The sequence below is a fragment of the Mchenga conophoros genome, linkage group LG18 (assembly GCF_057382185.1).
Source record: "Mchenga conophoros isolate Kocher_MC1m ecotype Shallow Benthic linkage group LG18, M_conophoros_male_GT1.1, whole genome shotgun sequence".
NCBI classification, from domain to species: Eukaryota; Metazoa; Chordata; class Actinopteri; order Cichliformes; family Cichlidae; genus Mchenga; species Mchenga conophoros.
In genome coordinates this window covers 36992742-37014132 of record NC_140543.1, presented here as the reverse complement: position 1 = coordinate 37014132, position 21391 = coordinate 36992742, and the positions used below count along the sequence as shown (strand labels likewise).

Sequence of the window (21391 nt, the reverse complement as noted above, 5' to 3'; positions counted from 1 at the left end):
CAAAATCAACTGTTTCTCCCTTATTTACTGTTTTCTTCCACCATACAGCCAGCATACAACCATGCTATTAGAGGAACATCACTGGAACGTGGCCAGAACACACAAAAACAAGAACAAGACAATATATAAAAGTTCAAGTTCAGGCTCAGCTTTGCAGAGAAAACAATTGTACTCCAGTTCTGAAACCTTTCATTTGAAAACCTGTTTGCTCCTGAAGATCCTCTGGGTGTGGACCCTGCTGCTGCTGCCACAGTGACTAGTTATGCAGAGACAGAGGCATATGAGACAGAAACAGACTTAGCCATTATCACGTCTGACATGTAGTAATAACGCAGTACTTACAGCTCTGCATGTGTACTTTTACAGGTGAGATGCTCGGCATTGTGTCCTCCAGGTTTTCATCCTCATCCATCCCTGTGATGGAGGCAACAATTAGACAAATATGTACTGAATTTATATTTCATGTCAACAATGTTATTAAAATATTATTAAAACAACTTACCAAGAGGTTGTTTAGTTGGGGCGTTTGTAGTAGCAGGCGCAGACTGCTACTTCTTCCGCAGGCACTGCTGCAGCTCATGCAGCCGTGTTCCTTGACTGCAGCTCTTCCTCATGATAAGGTCTGCATAGCCGTCACCTCTGCCGTCCCAAATCTCCTTCCAGGTGCTCTTGGCTCGTGAGCCAAAGCCAACCAGCTGATCATCCTCAGAGGCTTCTGCAGCAACACTTACTCTGCTGGTCTCGTAGCTCAGAAGAGTTTTTATCTCTGCAAAGCTGAGGGCTTACTGTACAAATGAATGCAAGCTCTCCTTGCCATGCCCTTCTTCCACAGAGGTCCCTGCAGCCTCTTGCTTCTGGAGATCTTTGATCAGGTACATGGTGTCCCCGACATCATTCTCCAGAAGCCACCGGAAAGATTTCCCTTTATATTTTCCAAACTGCAGGATGTACTCTCCCTGCACTTCCTTCATGTCAGAGGCATCCCCTCCTCTCTGATAGATGACAGTCAGAGCATCGTCCTCCCTCACAGGTGCAGACTTGTCCTGAAGCTTGGGGTCATTTTTAATCCTTCGAGCTTCTTTTGACGAGTCCTGGAGAAGGTATCCAAGTGGCCCCTTGTGGAACGCCACAGAGATTTTCCCTGGATATGGCGCAACTTTCTTCTGCATCTTGACATGCAGTGAAAAAATAAACAATTATATTAAACAAAATTGATTCCAAACACAAACAAAGACATTCCAGGTTATAATCTTGCTGCTGGGTTTAGACAGCAGGATGCAGGAGAACAATAACGAGACACAATTTGAAAGAACATTGACAACATTTGTGATAAAAGTGTTTTTTACTCCAGGTATAACAAACTGTTCTGTCTGTAAATAAAAACCTTTCATGGTTGAATGATTATTGGCATATCTGCAAAATTTGTGGTAACTGCTTAGTAGTCATGGCACATAAGAATTGCTGGTAGATTCCCGCGCGGGAGCCTGGGATTGTTTAGCTAAACGGCCTAAACCGTTTCTCTATGGTAGTGCTAAACTACGGTGGCCCCTAGAGACAAAACACATGCAAACTCAAAAACACTTGCAAACTCAAAAACACATGCAAATTCAAAAACACAACGGAAGTGCTCCAGGACGCTAGGGGCAGTGTTGAGCTCTATTTGCAAAATAAACGGCAAGTTTGTCTGTATGGGACGGTCTAGTCTCCGTCGCGCTTCCCAGGTTGCCTAGCAACCATGATACTAACCGCTGGAAACGTGTCATACAACTTTGTTTGACAGAAATGAAGGAGAACATATTTTGTTCATTTGTTTGTTTGTTTCTACAAGAGCTTTGTGTGATTTGATAAGTATCTGAGGCTGAGACCACAGGACAGTAAAACATGATTTTTGGGCTTCATTTCTGTACTGAACAGTTATTTAAGATTAGTTAGTAAATAAGAATTAGCTGATGTTGTTCATGAGACTAAAGTCATCTCACTTTGGTAATGTAAATATAATATGGCCAATATTATAGTTATTATATTAGTCATTATTAGCTATTACAGCAGTGAACATGAACTCTGTGTCAAATACTGAGCTTCAGTACAGATTCAAGTTGCAGTTATTTACATGTCTTATCACCTTAAATCTTCACTCAAAGACAAGTATCTTTGACAGTGCACATATAGGTGTATCATATATAAGAGACAAATGTTGTTCCTTCAGTATGTTGGCATTACTAAATTTGGCTCAATGCTTACATATATTTATTAAAAGAAAATGTACAAGCTGTGATAACTGTGTCTGATAGAATGAAGAGTAGACTGATATATGAAATATTCCTTTATTGGGTGAGAAAATCAGACCATGTCATAACTGCTGTAAGTCACACAGAATAGATATCAGAGCCTTAAACAGGCTGACTTCTGCTAAATGGGTCAAACTGGGCAGAAAGTCTACAAACACATAACATCCTTATAGAATATGATGTAACACTATAGATCAACTTACCTCAGAATATATAAAGCATATAAACAGTTACAGCAATATGATGCAACAAACACAGCAGCTACTGATCCAAAATACTCAAAGCTTCATAGAACTGAAACCAACATTTATTTTAGCTCCATTCTGCTGCTGATACAGACTTTAGGTTTCTGAACATTAAACTTGTTGCTGCCTTTCATAGTGTGTAACTTGAAGGCCCTGAGTACTCTGAGTACTTTCTCCCACACTGGAAACACTGGGATGATCACATTATTTGAACATTACCTAATAAGACTGATTCAGCACAGACAGTTATGTTAAACTTTCCTAGCAGTCCTTCACAAACAGGGAACAGTCTGTCTATTCTCTCCATCTGTCAGCTGCTGCTGGCTCTTCCTCCTCCTCTTCCTCACACACTGCTGAGTTTGTCCTGGTGGATCATCAGGGCTGCAAAGCCTCACAGATGATGTGCAGCAGTGGGTCCCTCAGTCTGTCCTCACTCTGGACACTTGCAGTCGTCACACATGGAAATCAAATGTGTGATAAGCTGCAGGATTCAAACACAAGTGTAACTTATAAACACATGTTCATACTTTTATTCCACAATCAGAGAGAAAGAAACAGAGAGAGAGTGCAGGACAGACAGACAGGTGACAGTCTCAGGTGTACACACTGCTACACAACAGCACCAGAGAAGCAGGATTTAGTGTTTGTGTTATTACGAGTGTAAACAAGAAGAGTTCCAGATGGTGCAGTGAACACATGTGTGACTGCTGTGATTAAAGCATCTTTCTTTCAGCTTAACGAGTGAACCGTCAGCTCGTTCAAACACACGTTAAAGTCCGTTTGGCTCGACACCACCGAACAGAGGCAGCAATATAACATAGCTCACATTAACAGTGCAGTGAATCCTGCTTGTGCCGTGATGTTCAGGACTGCAAACCGAGCAGCATCACTGACTTTCAGCTTGTTGTGTTTGTGGATATATGACTGACTTTAATTATCCATAAAATCATCACAATCTCTGTAAGATTAAGGTCGACTATATATATTTATTAAAGTAAAGGCTTTAAAACCAAGTTAATTCTGAAAGTACAAACATCACTAATGTCAACTTTCCCGACATGTGGCCAACAATAATGGTTTCATGTTCTTCATTAAAAAAATATTTGCGCATTAATAAGTGACATAATATTCAGGACTTACTTCTGAAAGTTTACTCTTCCTCCGCTCCGCTTCCACTGTTTTTTTTTCGGCAAAATTATCCACACCACCACCGCACTATGAAGTCTGGGATATGTTGGGCCATGAAGGCTACACCGACCCATCCTTAAAATTCAGGGAAATTAAGGACGCATTTCAGGGCCGCATTTCGGGCAGCCTTTGAATTCGGAAAGCCTTCTCTTGCGGCTGTGAGGTAATCGGCCTTAAAATGCGGCCTTTAAGGCTGCAAACCCCAAATCCGGTGATTGGTACTTCCTGGCTTGTGTAGTTACTAGGTAACAAAAGCTCAACACTGCCCCTAGCGTCCTGGAGCACTTCCGTTGTGTTTTGGATTTTGCAAGTGTTTTGGAGTTTGTACGTGCTTTGTCTCTAGGGGCCACCGTACTAAACCACTACGGGTGTAATATACTTTTGGCCACTACGGTCTTCCGGCGCTGTTGCGAGTTTGAGATGCGGCGGCACTTTTAAAAAATCTCCTCTTTTACGTTTCGGGAGAGAAAATAAGTAACTCAACGCTCGCAACACATCCCAACGCTCCTCATTCATTGATCAAAGGTAAGAAACGTCGTTTGAAATAAGAATAAACCAACAGAATACATTTACAGGTGTATATTACAGGTAATAGGTGTTCTGTCCTCACTAGATGTGGGCGTGATTTAGCTTATCCAGTTTGACAGACAGTGAACAGAATGAGAAGAAGAGAATGCTTTGAACTGAGATTCTTCTTTTCTTCGATCTGCATCTCCAGTTTACAGGCCATGTTACTGAGGCTTCTTATACATGGTATCCTTTATCCATTTTCATTACTCTCCTTTCTCTTTTCTTTTTGTAAAACTAAATAAACACAAAACAGATAATTACCTTCTCATTCACTGAACATACATAATGTACTAATTGAAACTTAGTTTTCATGACAACCAGCAAAAAACATAAATCTTAAGGTTGCCTAAATTAAACATAAACATCACCTTCAGTTAACTAGCATTATTGATCATAGCAAGTTAGCAAACACATGCTAATATACAGTCGCTAGCACACAAGTAGCTTTACAAATGAGTAATGACCACACAGCTGAAATAGTAACTCAGTATATGCACATTACACATGCATCACAAATCAGATAGTTAAGGTTATAGTATGTAATGAAAACTTACAGGCATGCGTGGGCAAAAGTTTCACCTCCACTGAGCACTTGTAGCAAACTAGCTGGGCATAACAACTTCCCAAGTACCAACTGTGGCCACAAGAGGGTGCCAAATCATACAAACAAAAGCATATTCCCACATTAAAGTTATACCAACACACTCCCCGCCTGGTATAAAGTATTTTATACCACTCCGTCTTTTACTTTACTTTTTAGTTTCCTGTATACCTCAGTCTTTCTTTATAGTTTCCTTGGGGAACAGAAGGATGAGCTGAGAAACTGGACGTAGGTAAATCCGTGGAGCACCTTGTTTCACAACCCTAACCTCCACCTTTCTGATTTTATTATCTTGACTAGGAATGTTCTTAACAATGAGACCAATAGGCCATTCATTTCGCTTGGTTTGGTCATCCTTCAGTAAGACAATGTCTCCGATTTGCATGTCCCTTTTGTCATTGATCCACTTCTTTCTGGACTGCAGTGTTGTCAAATATTCTTGTCGCCATCGTTTCCAAAAGATGTCGGCTAGACATTGGACATGTCGCCACTGTTTCCTGTATAGGTCTTTCAAGTCAAACACCCCTTCGGGAGCAGACACAACGTTTGCTTTCTGAGTAAGAAGCATTGCTGGTGTCAAGACTGTCGGTGACTCTGGATCTGTACTCACCGGAACCAATGGCCGAGCATTCATAATTGCCATCACTTCTGCCATCAAGGTGACAAGGACTTCATGAGAAAGACGGGTAGGCCCAGACTGCAGCAGCATGGCATCTAAGATCCGACGAGCAACACCAATCATTCTTTCCCATGAGCCTCCCATATGGGATGAGTGTGGTGCATTAAAGGTCCATGAGCAGCCTTCATTACTAAGGTAATTTCGGACCTCTGAGTCATCTGTAAAGATCCTTAACTCTCTACAGGCACCGACGAAGTTGGTTCCACGGTCAGACCTGAGAACCTTGGAAGGTCCTCGTATGGCAAAAAACCTTCTTATGGCGTTAATAAAGCTTGAGGTGGACATGGATTCAATCACCTCTATATGCACTGCTCGTGTTCCTAGGCACGTAAACAACACTGCCCATCGCTTGTTTTCTGCTGTGCCTCCTCTTGTTCGTCGTGACACTACACTCCATGGTCCAAAGACATCTAGACCAACTCTGGTGAACGGGGGTTCTATGCAAAGCCTATCCTCAGGCAAGTCAGACATCTTTTGCTCTTGAGGCTTTCCTCTGAGTTTGCGGCATATGACACATCCATAGATCAAGCTAGAAACCAGCTTTCTTACGCCAATTATCCACAAACCGGCTGAGCGAAGTGCCCCCTCAGTTAAGTGGCGACCTTGGTGGGCAACTTCCTGGTGATGATGTCTCACTAACAAAGTTGTCACATGGTGTCTCTTTGGGAGTATGACTGGGTGTTTTTCATCATATGGAAGGTCAGCTGAAGAGAGCCGTCCACCTACTCTAAGCACTCCATCCTGATCGATAAAGGGGTTCAACCTCCACAGAGGACTTGCTTCGGAAATTTGTTTCCCTCTCTCCAATTGTCTCACTTCTTCTGTGAATACAAACTGTTGAACACTCCAGATCACTCTAAATTTTGCCTGTGTTTGTGGATTTTGAGGGACTTGTTTTGAAAGCCTGGACCTGCATCTTGCCACGCTGATGAGCTTCGCCATTCCATTTATCAGAGTTTTCCATGAGGAGAACCGTTCAAATCTCTGTGGACTGAGAGGTCTATCAGTAGCCTTAGTTGTCAGGGTGCTGACTTCTGGGCGAATCTCTGCATCGTGCTGTGGTTCAACAAGGTCAAACTTACTTAATGTCACTGATGGGGATACCTGTTGTTGGGCCTGCTTTAGGAACTGAGGACCAATGAACCAGCTTGTTTTGTGCAGGAGACTTGCTGCAATCGGCCTTGTTGCGATGTCAGCTGGGTTGTTTTCTGTTGCAACATAATTCCACTGTGTGCATGTAGTGGACTTCCTAATTCTGGAGACTCTGTTGGACACATAGATGTAAAACCTTCGCGAAGCATTATAGATGTAGCCTAGCACAATCTTGCTGTCTGTGTAATACCTTACAGCATGCAGCTCAAGGTCCATCTCCTGACAAATGAGCTCTGCCACCTCTACAGCAAGAACTGCAGCACACAGCTCCAATCGGGGGATGGTATGTGCAGGCTTGGGTGCTAGCTTGGATTTACCCATGACAAACCCGATGAAGCACTGTCCTTGTTTATCAATAGCTCGTATGTAGGCAACTGCTGCAATAGCCATTGACGAGGCATCTGAGAAGACACAAAGCTCTTGGTGCTGCATGGAGGACAGAGAAGACGGAATATAAGGCCTGGGTATGTGCAGAAGCTCTACCTCTGACAGGGAGTCTTTCCATGCATTCCATTGTCTTTCTTTGGCAGGTGGAAGAGGATCATCCCATTCACATGGTTCTGTGGTAAGTTCTCTGATGAGGGCTTTGCCTTGGACAGTGATGGGAGCAATAAAACCTAACGGGTCATACAAGCTGTTGACTGTAGAGAGTATGCCTCGCTTAGTGAAGGGTCTTTCTTCCTTGGAAACTTGGAAGGTGAAAGAATCTGATTCAAGACTCCAGCTCAGTCCAAGGCTACGCTGAACAGGAAGAGGATCTGTCCCTAGGTCTAGGTTTTTCAGGTCCTTGGCCAGATCATCAGCTGGAAATGCATCCATTACCTTGCTACTGTTTGAGGCAATTTTGTGTAGCCGTAAATTGGACTCAGCTAACATCTTCTGTGTTCTTTGAAGAAGACTGATGGCTTCTGTTTCTGTAGGGAGTGAAGTCAGACCGTCGTCGACATAAAAGTTTCTGGTAACAAACTCCCTTGCATCTTTGCCGTGCTCTGCCTCGCCTGCTTGAGCTGCTTTTCTCAGCCCATAGATCGCCACAGCTGGTGAGGGGCTATTGCCAAACACATGCACTGTCATGCGGAACTCTGTCACATCTTTTGTGAGGTCATTTTCTCGGTACCAGAGAAAACGTAGGTAGTTCCGGTGATCTTCCCTTACAGTAAAGCAGTAGAACATCTGTTCCACATCCGCAGTTATTGCTATAAGCTCTTTTCGAAACCGCAGTAGCACTCCAACCAAAGTGTTGTTCAAGTCTGGACCACTTAAAAGGACATCATTCAATGACACCCCCTCGTGTTTGGCGCTCGAGTCAAAAACTACCCGTATTTGTCCAGGCTTTTGTGGATGGTATACTCCAAACAATGGAAGATACCAGCACTCTTCCTCAGGCTTCAAAGCAGGTGCTAACTCTGCTTGCTGACTGTCAAACATCTTCTGCATGAACTTAACAAAGTGATCTCTCATGTCTGCCTTCCTGTCGAGACTCCGCTTGAGAGTATGCAGTCGTTTGAGAGCTTGCTGGCAGTTGTTTGGCAGTCGCTGCCTATGTGTTACAAAGGGCAGAGGCGCGACCCAACTATTAGAGTTGTCTTGGTACATCTCACTTTGCATGATCTTGAGGAAACGTTCATCTTCCAGTGAAGGTCCGGGTCTCTCATCGTCTTCGCTCTTGATGAACACTGTATCACCGAGCTTGTCTGTTTTGACCCCGTGATAAGTATCCATGTGGCTTTGAGTAGTGCATCTCTGCTGGACTGTTAACAGCTTTTCCTTTGCATTCATACTGTTGAAGCACGGGCTGAGATATGATGGTCTCCCATTGAGCAGCACGTTAGTTTTATAGGCTCTCACAGCAGAGCTCGGCTTATGCGTGCGCCCCAAACAGACATCTCCTATGACTACCCAGCCAAGGTCGAGCCGTTGAGCAAATGGAGCATCTGCTGGTCCATTGTGTTGTTCTCTCACTTTATGCAAATTCAACACATCCCTTCCTAGGAGCAGAAGGATTTGTGCGTCTGAATTGATGGGAGGGATTTTGTGTGCAATGTCTTTCAAGTGAGGAAAATGTTGTGCAACTTCAGGAGAGGGTATCTCAGACCGGTCCTCTGGAATCATATCACATTCCAGCAATGGAGGTAGAGGTACCTTGGTGTTGCCATCAATCGACTCTATGATGAAGTGTTTGGCTCGCTTTCCACTCATTTCCATTATGCCTGAGCACGTCTTGAGTGTGTATGTCTCTGTGTTCCCGTCCACCTCGAAGATGTCAAAAAACATGGATCGTGCGAGAGAGCGATTGCTCTGATCATCTAAGACTGCATATAGTTTGATTGCTTTCTCTCTCTTGCCAGAAGGATAAACCAGAGCTAGACAGATTTTGGCACAAGACCTGGGGCTATGCCAATCTCCACAGACTTCAGTGCACATGGCTTTAGCTGAGGTTGACACTGGCATGGCTTGAGGCTCCCCGCCATGCTTTCCTGTCTCTAGTGGCAGTCTGAAGTCGTGAGGGGGTGGGCCTGGATGCAAAGCCGAGACGTGCTTGTCGCTTTCACATTCCTTACAAGTAATTTTGGCTGTGCAGTTCTTTGCTAGATGCTTGGTGGATCCACAACATCTGAAGCATATGTTCTTCTCCTTTAGGTAAGCTTTTCTTTCTTCAAGAGACTTACTACGAAAACTGCGACATTTCCTAAGAGGGTGTGGTTTCCTATGGAGAGGACACTGCTTGTCTGGGTCATCCCACTTATCCAATTCACTTACCCCCAGTTCACATGACACATCTGTCTTTCTTACTGATATCTGTGTTCTGTTGTACCTTATAGGTCGTTCAGCTTTCCCTACTCCTGTTGAGAGAAAAAAGAAGCTGGGATCATTCCTGATTCTCGCTTGTTCTCGTACAAACTGGGAAAAGACAGAGAAAGGTGGGAAGGCAACGTTGTGGTTTGTTTTGAACTTGGATGCACATGAAATCCACTTCTCTTGCAATGTGTGTGGTAGTTTCTCTACAATAGGATTGACACCACGTGCTGTGTCGAGGAAAGCGAGCCCAGGTGAGTGCCCTTCTGCTTTGGCGAGTTCCAGTTCAAGTAAGAGGTCACCAAGTTCCCTCAGCCTGCTGTTGTCTTTGGCAGATATTTTTGCAAAGTCTTCCATTTTCTTAAAGAGGGCATGTTCAATCACCTCTGGAGCTCCATATGACTCCTCCAAGCGCTGCCAAACCATTTCAAGGCTTGCAGCAACATTATAAATTTGCGCAGCGCTGACTCTCCTTGCTTGCTCAGACGACTGTGGTCCTAACCATTTTATAAGGAGGTCAAGTTCCTCTCTAGGTGACAAAGACAAGTCCTTGATTACATTTAAGAAGGAGGATTTCCATCTCCGGTAGTTTTGGGGTTCGTCGTCAAATTTCTGTATAGTAGTTGACACAAGCTCTCGTCTCATTAAATATTTTGCCACATCTGTTATAGCAAATCAAATCAAATCACTTTTTTATTGTCACATCACATGTGCAGGCACACTGGCACAGCACATGCGAGTGAAATTCTTGTGTGCGAGCCCCACAAGCAACAGAGATGTGCAAACACAACAACACAAACGAGCAAAATACAAGAATGGCCAACCTGAAACTAATAAATATATGTACAATATATAATAGTGTATGCATTTCTGGATGTGTATACTAAATATTTTCCTACGTGTGTGTGTGTGTGTGTGTGTGTGTGTGTGTGTGTATACACATTTTTACAAATTAAATAGTAAAAAAATAAAATAAAATAATAATAATAATAATAATAATAATAATAATAAAATATATAAAATATACAGAGTTGAATATGTGCAAAACAAGTGGCATTTATATACAGTATGGAGTGCATAATGTTGAAGTTCCAGTAGTGAAGCTGAGGTGTCTATGACGTGTTCAGCAGTCTGATGGCCTGGTGGAAGAAGCTGTCTCTCAGTCTGCTGGTTCGGGACCGGATGCTGCAGAACCTCCTTCCTGATGGAAGCAGTCTGAACAGTTTATGGCTGGGGTGACTGGAGTCCTTGATGATCCTCCCCGCTTTCCTCAGGCAGCGCTTCCTGTAGATGTCTTGGAGGGAGGGAAGCTCACCTCCAATTATCCGTTCAGAGCACCGCACTACTCGCTGGAGAGCTTTGCAGTTGTAGGCGGTGCTGTTGCCATACCAGGTGGTGATGCATCCAGTGAGGATGCTCTCAATGGCACAGTGATAGAAGGTCCTGAGGATGCGGGGGCTCATGCCGAATCTTTTCAGTCTCCTGAGAAAGAAGAGGCGCTGCTGCGCCTTCTTCACTGTTTTGTTTGTGTGTACTGACCACGTAAGATCCTCAGCCAGATGTACTCCAAGGAACCGGAAGCTGCTCACTCTCTCCACAGCAGCGCCGTTGATGGTGATGGGGGTGTGTACTTCTCTGCACCTCCGGAAGTCCACTATCAACTCCTTTGTCTTTGCGACGTTGAGGGTGAGATGGTTGTCTTGACACCAGTGGGTCAGGGCGCTGACCTCCTCCCTGTAAGCCGTCTCATCACCGTTGGTGATAAGACCCACCACTGTAGTGTCGTCCGCAAACTTCACAATGATGTTGGAGCTGTTAGTGGCTGTGCAGTCGTAGGTGTAGAGTGAGTACAGGAGAGGGCTCAGTACACACCCCTGTGGAGCACCAGTGTTCAGTGTGATGGGGGATGAGGTGATGCTGCCCAGTCTGACCACCTGGCGTCTGTCAGACAGGAAGCTAAGGATCCAGCTGCAGAGGGAGCTGCTCAGTCCTAGATCCTGCAGTTTCCTGTCCAGCTTCGAGGGAACGATGGTATTGAATGCTGAGCTGTAATCTACAAACAGCATTCTCACATACGTGTCTCTCTTCTCCAGGTGTGACAGGGCAGTGTGTAGTGTCAGGGCTATGGCATCATCAGTGGACCTGTTGTGGCGGTATGCAAACTGTAGAGGGTCCAGTGAGTCGGGTAGTGCAGAGCAGATGAAGTCCCTGACCAGCTTCTCGAAGCATTTGCTTACGATGGGGGTCAGGGCTACAGATGAGTTATTGTGGGTAGGTGGTATTGGCGTGAGTGGTTCAAACTGATGTGCTGGACTTGTGTATGTCCCATGATCGTGGTGATCGCTGGGTGGATGTTGCGGTCTAAGCTCCTGATGTGTGAGGTCCTCCTCTTTCCACAAAGGTGCTTTGGGTAGAGCCACAGATGAGCTTGGATATCCTTTTTTAAGGTATGGTGATGACTGTGCGTCATCTTCAGCAGGAGTATTTTCTTGAATATTTTGCACATATGACTGTCTGTCAATGTAATCTTGAACTCTTCGCTTACAGTCTGCAGGGATGATTGGGAGTTGCCCGCTTTTCTGGGAATTTTGTTCCTCCAGCTGAACCGCTGCCTCTAAGACCTGTGCTTCAGCTGATGCAGCAGCAGCCATTTTCTTCACCTGGAGAATATGCAGCTGTGCTTGGATTTGGGCTTGTTGTTTCATAGCTTCCGCTTCTTGTTCCGCATAAGCCAACTGCGCTTGTGCAGCCTCTGCTTTGGCACGTGCCCTGAGCGCTGCAACGCTTGCTGTTGACCTGTTGGAAAGTTTTGAGCTGGAACAGTATGATCTTGTCTCCAGAGATCCAAGTGTCTCTACCTGCTGGGCTTGGTTAGCTGATGGCTCAGACATTGTAAATACAGTAGCCGCCTTGAATGGTGAAATCTGCTGAATTGTAAGCCTTTTTACTGTTCTGTCCTCACTAGATGTGGGCGTGATTTAGCTTATCCAGTTTGACAGACAGTGAACAGAATGAGAAGAAGAGAATGCTTTGAACTGAGATTCTTCTTTACTTCGATCTGCATCTCCAGTTTACAGGCCATGTTACTGAGGCTTCTTATACATGGTGTCCTTTATCCATTTTCATTACTCTCCTTTCTCTTTTCTTTTTGTAAAACTAAATAAACACAAAACAGATAATTACCTTCTCATTCACTGAACATACATAATGTACTAATTGAAACTTAGTTTTCATGACAACCAGCAAAAAACATAAATCTTAAGGTTGCCTAAATTAAACATAAACATCACCTTCAGTTAACTAGCATTATTGATCATAGCAAGTTAGCAAACACATGCTAATATACAGTCGCTAGCACACAAGTAGCTTTACAAATGAGTAATGACCACACAGCTGAAATAGTAACTCAGTATATGCACATTACACATGCATCACAAATCAGATAGTTAAGGTTATAGTATGTAATGAAAACTTACAGGCATGCGTGGGCAAAAGTTTCACCTCCACTGAGCACTTGTAGCAAACTAGCTGGGCATAACAACTTCCCAAGTACCAACTGTGGCCACAAGAGGGTGCCAAATCATACAAACAAAAGCATATTCCCACATTAAAGTTATACCAACACAATAGGTGTGTTGCGATTGCATTTACGAAGCATCCATCGGTCAGTGGTTACACTGAAATCATGCAGTTTGTGCTTTGACCTCCAGAGGGCGACAAATCAGCACAGACAGAGAGCTCCATTCAAACTTTGCTGCCATCAGGAATAATTCTTCAAATATAATCATCAGTGTTTGAGCAGTTCTGATATCAGGGACAATCTAGACATGTGTGACAATACTGAACGTGTCACATGACACACCTTAAACATCATGTGATCCACTCTCAGTCTGCACTTTCATTCATGACTTCAACAGGTTGAAAAGAGCTTTGAACAAACATCAGTTCAGTGCTGAAATATTCAAACGCTGCAGGAAGAAGAACAACAAAGTGATGACAGATGTTTGTGCTTCAAACTGGAAAACCAGCAGAAATAAATCACAGCCTGCCAGAGGTTTAGGAGTTTCTGAGGTGCACCTGAACGCAGCATAGTGTTTCAAAGCCCCTGATTGTCTTCAAACGCCGCATTAGGCTGAAAGTTTACTTTCACTTCCTGAACTTCGTGGAGTGGCGCTTGTTGTTGGTGTGTGAAGAAACTGTAAGTTTGCTTTGTTTCCTCCTTTAACAGTTTGTCTTTAGGAACTTTACTGTTTGTTCAGCTCATGTTTGAGTTCTTCACACAACAAACTGTGTGTGTTTGTATTAAAGTCAGTGTGTAATGTTTCCTGGCTAACATCAGCTGTGTGCAGCTTAGTTCAGCACAAATCTGCCGCTCCATAGTTCACGGTAACGGACTCACAGCTGGACCAACGAGGCCGAGTGTGTCCGCCACTCTGAGCTACGTTCGTGTTTGTGTGCTTGTAGTTTGTACTTTGTGAGTTCACTCAGAGGACGCAGCGTACGTGATGACGTCACAGCCCTTTACCTCCTTTACTGTCACTGTGATTAATATTTACACACCACACGAGACACCTGACAGCATGCTAACGCTAAGCTAAATCTAAGCTAACGCTAAGCTAGCCAAGAACCCAGAGTGATGTTAAAGCTGAGTAAACACTGACCCCAGACCAGCACCGTGATAAAGTGAGCTGCTGCTGCTGAACCTGAACAGGTAACAAAGTGATGAGCAGTCAGGCTGCAGGTTTCTACCTGTTCATGTTTCCACAGTAGAATCACTTTGAAGTGTCTTTGTGCTGTTTCATCTTTGATTTGTGTTCATAAACACTCAGAGAAACATCACGTGACCTCATCAGGATCTGTGTTGGTGTGTGGGGCTGTACCTCAGCTTTAGATTATGGTGATTATGAGACAGTGTTTCAGCTCATTTTACACAGTAACATGAAAGTACTGTTATGAGGAGTAATGACGTAACATACTCCATTACTTTTAATTAAAGTGTTCTGTGTAATATGTGTAATAATGACTTTTTTGAGTAACTTCATCTCTGTCAATAACAACATTCATACGTGGAATAAAACCACATCAGTGGATCATTGCTGGAGCTGCCTGGACTTCAGTCTTCAGCATCTCAACCAACAGCATCGACATGCTGCTCCAGATGTCTGTGCTCCAGATGTTTGTGCTCAAGTGATCAGACTCACAGTTTCATCCTTGAAATAAGTGTTTATATTGTTGACCCACCATTGATCATGATCAGTGGTGGGTCAGCGACATGCTTTCTTTCCGTCTCAGGTTTAAATATCTGGGACTCTCCACCGTTTGGTTTTAAAACTGAAGAAGCTTCTCGGATGAAACGTCTTCCAGAAACTTAAAGACGTCTCTTTTCTTTCCAAGCTCCTTAGATCACATGACCTGGATGACTGAACCTACAGACATATTGACCTGGTTTCTAGGTCACATGACAGGTCAGAGGTCAGCGACTGTAACTCGGTTACTCCTGTTAATGTGAACTCACTGAGTGTTTGTGGTTTACCTCTCAGACTGACTGAAGATGATGATGGAGGAAGAGGAGGACAGAGCAGAGTCTGCAGGGTCCAGCTGTCCGTCTGTGAGGAGTGACCGGTCCAAAGGTCGACCTCCAGCCTTCAGTGGTGAACCTGGAGCAACGAGGTCAGAGAGCTGAACTCACTGAGTAACAGAAATAATTCTGCACTGACATTATAATCAGTGTTGACTCTGGTTGATTGTCTGACTGTGTTTGTGAGCTGAGAGGAAATGAAAATGAGTTTGTAACAAAAATCAGTTTTGTCCAGTTTTCCTGTAAAAAGCTGAACTCTAATCTAAGAGGATGTTACTGACAGGAAACAGCTGCATTATCTGCAGTCTGTGTGATCACAGCTGCTTCAATCATGTTTGTGTCTGCAGAGGTCAGAGGTCACAGTCTGCAGGGTCCAGCTGTCCGTCTGTGAGGAGTGACCGGTCCAAAGGTGACCCTCCAGACTTCAGTGGTGAACCTGGAGCAACGAGGTCAGAGAGCTGTGATGACTCCTTTACATGTTTGTGTTTCCTGGATAAATATGACCTGAAACATCCTCAGATTGTTACAAAGATTCATTAAAAAGAAAACAATGAAAGAGAAAAGATCCAAATGTTCGACTTGGTCATTTGCTGTTTGAGGACAGTGATGCTCATATCTGTGGGGAAAGTGTGACCTGAGTGGGTTCATGTTTGTCTTTAAAGAACAGCTCTGATGCTCTTTGTGTCTGATCTGTTAAACAGTCTGAGAGGTCACACAGAGACCCAGCAGCTAAAGCCTGGATCATACTGGCTGCTGTTACTCCATCAGGACAACACTGAACCACAGTGCTGTTCATGGAAATCAGTGCAGCTTTACACTGTATCACCAAAGTACTGACTCGTCTGCCTTCACACACATGTAAACTTGAGTGACATCATATTCTGAGTCCACAGCATTTAATATGATGTCAGCCAAGAGTTCAACATATAACAGCTTAAACTGTTCTGAAAAGGTTTTTTCACAGGTTAAAAAGTGTTTACGGGATTTTTAACAGTTCTTTCAGAAGCACATACGTGAGGTCAGACACAGGGAAGCAGCAACACTGACTGAACACAGCTTTTAGAGGCTAAATTCACATTTTAATAATGAAAGTGGCTTCATGTGTGTGTCCATGGTTCATCCACAGAGTGGAGCAGCAGAGCTCAGAGGGTCCCAGTGGTCAGTCTGCCCAGCAGCATCAAACACAGCTGGACTCCATGTTTATGGTCTGTACATGTACAACAACTACTTTATTATTAATATTAATACATTTGTTTATAGGTCCCTTTCAGAACACCAAGGACTCTGTGGACTAAATGACCAAAAGAAACAAACTTTGAAATCAGACGGTGCAAATGTGATCACAGGGAAACGTTTTAAACATCGAGGCTTTAAACAGAAACCAAAGTGAAACAGTTTGTAGTCGAGATCAGTGGGAATGAAGCTGAATAACTGTTTCTTCAATAACTCTGAGAAATAAATGACAAATATGATGGAAATTAGCAGCATTAGCACTTACTAATGATGTGAGTCAACACTCTGCTGTATTCAGACGACCACATTAGGTGGTGTAATGGAAACCAGTGGATCCAGTCCAGTCGTGGCGACCTGTGGCGAGTCGATCTGAGCAGCTACTAATGGAAACGGGGCCATAGATGTGTTTGTGCTTAATAACAGTGAATCACAGGATTTTTACATTACAGTTAAAATCTCATGTTGTTTGTTAAAGTGTGCAGTTCAGGGTGTGTTACTAAAACTGTGGTTTGCTCACTTTCCAAAGACCCAGCCCCCATAAAAAGCAGCCAATCAGCTCTAAGAGTTACACACACGTGTAAACCAGAGCAGCAAATCAGGTCCAAATGTGTTGTTCACAGTGAGTGGATCATCAGTGTGCTGCTATGTTAACATCCTGCAGCAGGATGTGTTTGGTCAGCTGGTTCACATTTCCTCAGGACCTTCTTGATGTGATGTTCTTCTGCCTCCCTGGCTGCTGTGTCTGTGGGGATGGCGTTCGCTCTGTGTTGTAGCGTCCTGATGACGCCCAGTTTGTGCTCCAGTGGATGATGAGAGTCAAACCTTAAATACTGATCTGTATGTGTAAACAGAGTGAACCTTTCAGACCAGCTGTCTGTATGATCAACTCTGTCACCTATAACATCGCCAAGTTTCTGGCTTCGATCATCAACCTGTTGGTAGTTCAGCTCTGAACACCAGTGAAATGTTTCTCCCACTGAAATCGCTGCATTCATATGAACAGAATCAGCGTTTTGGGACCGTGGAGTTGTGGAGAAATTCTCAGTTAATCAGATAAAGTCAAACTTATAATTGGTGAGGAGATCGTGGATGATATGCTTCTTGATTGTAAAGAAGTGGATGTTGTGTGGACTGAAGTTCAGAGTGGTGGGTCATTCATAAATATTCTGTTCCAGCTGCTGGAGGACAACATCATCACGTTTGTGAAGAACGAGCTGAAGAAGATCCAGAAGGCTCTGAATCCAAATAAGCCCCAGTGCTTGGAGTTTCAGAGGGAGGATGATGAGCAGAGGAGCAGCAGAGAGGCATTTGTGAAGATCACAGTGGACTTCCTGAGGAGAATGAAGCAGGAGGAGCTGGCTGACCGTCTGCAGAGACGTAAGAGGATTTCTTACTTAAGGTTTTAAGCTGTTAGATAAATGAGACACTCATGACACCAGTGTGTTCAGTCATTTCTCAGTGGGTCAAAAAATGTCGTCAGCATTTTGTAAAATATGATTGTTGAAGTTGTATTTTTATTATTATTATTCAGAACTTCAAGCTGCAGTTTGTCATCGTAACCTTAAATCCACCCTGAAGAAGAAGTTCCAGTGTGTGTTTGAGGGCATCGCTAAAGCAGGAAACCCAACCCTCCTGAATCAGATCTACACAGAGCTCTACATCACAGAGGGAGGGACTGCAGAGGTCAATGATGAACATGAGGTCAGACAGATTGAAACAGCATCCAGGAAACCAGACAGACCAGAAACAACCATCAGACAAGAAGACATCTTTAAAGCCTCACCTGGAAGAGATGAACCAATCAGAACAGTGCTGACAAAGGGAGTGGCTGGCATTGGGAAAACAGTCTTAACACAGAAATACAGCCTGGACTGGGCTGAAGACAAAGCCAACCAGGACATCCAGTTCATATTTCCATTCACTTTCAGAGAGCTGAATGTGCTGAAAGAGGAAAAGTTCAGCTTGGTGGGACTTGTTCATCACTTCTTTACTGAAACCAAAGAAGCAGGAATCTGCAGCTTTGAAGACTTCCAGGTTGTGTTCATCTTTGATGGTCTGGATGAGTGTCGACTTCCTCTGGACTTCCACGAAACTACAATCCTAACTGATCCTAGAAAGTCCACCTCAGTGGATGTGCTGCTGATAAACCTCATCAGGGGGAACCTGCTTCCCTCTGCTCGCCTCTGGATAACCACACGACCAGCAGCAGCCAATCAGATCCCTCCTGATTGTGTTGACATGGTGACAGAGGTCAGAGGGTTCACTGACCCACAGAAGAAGAAGTACTTCAGGAAGAGATTCAGAGATAAGAAGCAGGCCAGCAGGATCATCTCCCACATCAAGAAAGTTCGAAGCCTCCACATCATGTGTCACATCCCAGTCTTCTGCTGGATCACTGCTACAGTTCTGGAGGATGTGCTGGAAACCAGAGAGGGAGGACAGCTGCCCAAGACCCTGACTGAGATGTACATCCACTTCCTGGTGGTTCAGGCCAAAGTGAAGAAGGTCAAGTATGATGGAGGAGCTGAGACAGATCCACACTGGAGTCCAGAGAGCAGGACGATGATGGAGTCTCTGGGAAAACTGGCTTTTGATCAGCTGCAGAAAGGAAACCTGATCTTCTATGAATCAGACCTGACAGAGTGTGGCATCGATATCAGAGCAGCCTCAGTGTACTCAGGAGTGTTCACACAGATCTTTAAAGAGGAGAGAGGACTGTACCAGGACAAGGTGTTCTGCTTCATCCATCTGAGTGTTCAGGAGTTTCTGGCTGCTCTTCATGTCCATCTGACCTTCATCAACTCTGGACTCAATCTGCTGGAAGAACAACAAACAACCTCCAAGAAATCTAAATTATTTAACAAACCAAAACTTCAATCTCTCCACCAGAGTGCTGTGGACAAGGCCTTACAGAGTCCAAATGGACACCTGGACTTGTTCCTCCGCTTCCTCCTGGGTCTTTCACTGCAGGCCAATCAGACTCTCCTACGGGGTCTGCTGACACAGACAGGAAGTAGCTCACAGACCAATCAGGAAACAGTCCAGTACATCAAGAAGAAGCTCAGTGAGAATCTGTCTGCAGAGAAAAGCATCAATCTGATCCACTGTCTGAATGAACTGAATGATCGTTCTCTAGTGGAGGAGATCCAACAGTCCCTGAGATCAGGACGTCTCTCCACAGATAAACTGTCTCCTGCTCAGTGGTCAGCTCTGGTCTTCATCTTACTGTCATCAGAAGAAGATCTGGATGTGTTTGACCTGAAGAAATACTCTGCTTCAGAGAAGGCTCTTCTGAGGCTGCTGCCAGTGATCAAAGCCTCCAACAAAGCTCTGTGAGTAAACATGTGATCAGGCTTTATTTATAACATAAACAGTATCATGTGTGATGGACCCTTAAAAACTTAAACATATTTTTTTACATGATCATCAGCACTAAATACAGTATATTATAGTTAATGTTTGATGGCAGCAGTAAATGTCAGAGTGTCTTAAACATATCTGGGTGTCAGCTTTTATCAAAGTCACGTCCAGAATCATCCTGTAAGTAAATTTCTTTATACAGCAGCTTTCACAGGTCAAAAACCACAAAGTGCTTTACAATAGAAACAGGCAATAAAAACACAGAAGATAAAAACATTAAACAGCAAACACTGAACATCATACAGCCTAAAACTAGTTAAAGGCCACTCTGAATACTAGAGTCTGAATAAATGAGTTAGTGGGACCAGTAAAAGCCTTTGACTGGAAGATCTCAGATGTGAGAAGAGCTGTAGGATTGTAGAAAGTCAGAAACATAAACTGGGACTAAAAGTAAGGACTAAAACTTTAAATAACGCCTAAAATGAACTGGTTACCAGTGTGAAGAGATTAAACTGGAGTAATGTCCAGTCTAATGTGCTGGTTAAAAGCCTCGCAGCATGATTCTGTACTGACTGAAGACGTTCAAAGACTGTGATGGAGCCGTAGGTGATCAACTCCCTCATTGCTCCTCTGGTCTTATTGCTCTGCATCAGTGCACTGCTCAGCTGAAGAGTTCACTTCTATATGTTACAATCTGCCTCACCAGTACAGCTCCAAGGATCTGCAGCTGCTGAATCAATTATATTCCTCGTGTTTCTTCTGGTTTCCTGTTGTTAGATCTGCATGCTTGATTGTTTTTCAATCTCTCCAATGTCGTGCACTTTGATTTCCGACTGTACACAGTCTGTGAACCATGACAATTTGTGACAGAATGCAATGATCAGTGAGGACCCGGAGGACACTGACATTTACACTGTGCAGAATGAGACTTGAGACTTTATCTCACTGCTTTGTGAACGACTGATGGAAGGACTAATCACTATATCTGCTTTAATTGAACGAATTTCCATTTCACTGGTTCAGTCTCCCAGAATCTCTCAATCATACCTTGACCTTTTCCTAGAGTAACTAACCCTCACTCACCAGGATATGAGCCAGCCTTCCCTCTCATTGCTACATACTTACAGTCTTGCCTATCACCTAGGGCTGCACGATTAATCATTAGAAAAACGCGATCTCGATTCATACTTGTGTGCGATCTCATTTCCAAATGACAACGATTTAAAAAAAAAAAAAAAAAAAAGACGACGATTGTACCGCATTTTGATCCGGGACGTAATCTGCATGAAAACAAGCGCTCACTCTTCCTGCTCAACAAATGACAAGGGCGGAGCCTTATACCACGTGATACAGAAGCTGTGCCGTGTGATGCTAAAATTAGCGGGAAAAACAACGGAGAGCACGTCAGGGATGACGAGAAAGTGACAGGAGAAAATCCGTCCCGGTCAACCACCCAAACACCAATAACGGGAACCTTATACAGCGCTTCCCTATACACGTCGACCTCCCGCAGGCACAAAGAAACTACGGAGGCTATTACTTATCACCTGACCAAAGATATGGCTCCATCAACACTGTGCAAAACGAGGGATTTAGGAAAACGATCAACACCCTAGACAAACACTACACAGTGCCGTCCCGCAACTATTTTTCTATTGTTGCACTACCTGCTCTGTACACGCAGCGTCGAGCAACGGTGGA

The 21391-nt window shown here is 43.9% G+C and overlaps 1 protein-coding gene and 1 pseudogene across 4 annotated transcripts in view; one reads left to right on the top strand and one right to left on the bottom strand.

The window, feature by feature from the left end:
• Window positions 1-270: 270 nt before the first annotated feature.
• On the bottom strand, window positions 271-14309 carry LOC146554372 (uncharacterized; annotated as a pseudogene).
• The window catches only part of LOC146554371 (NLR family CARD domain-containing protein 3-like), a 15270-nt gene continuing 7478 nt past the window's right edge, over window positions 13600-21391 (top strand). The window contains exons 1-7 of one of the 4 annotated variants that reach the window (XM_085253147.1): window positions 13740-14416; window positions 14914-14984; window positions 15060-15189; window positions 15445-15546; window positions 16224-16302; window positions 17506-17707; window positions 17862-19662. In XM_085253147.1, coding sequence (XP_085109273.1) covers window positions 15071-15189; window positions 15445-15546; window positions 16224-16302; window positions 17506-17707; window positions 17862-19662 — 2303 coding nt within the window. In that variant the 5' untranslated portion in view covers window positions 13740-14416; window positions 14914-14984; window positions 15060-15070. Of the gene's footprint in view, window positions 13718-13739; window positions 14985-15059; window positions 15190-15444; window positions 15547-16223; window positions 16303-17505; window positions 17708-17861; window positions 19663-21391 lie in introns of those variants that run through there. The other 3 variants (XM_085253146.1, XM_085253145.1, XM_085253148.1) reach the window with 3 other exon arrangements.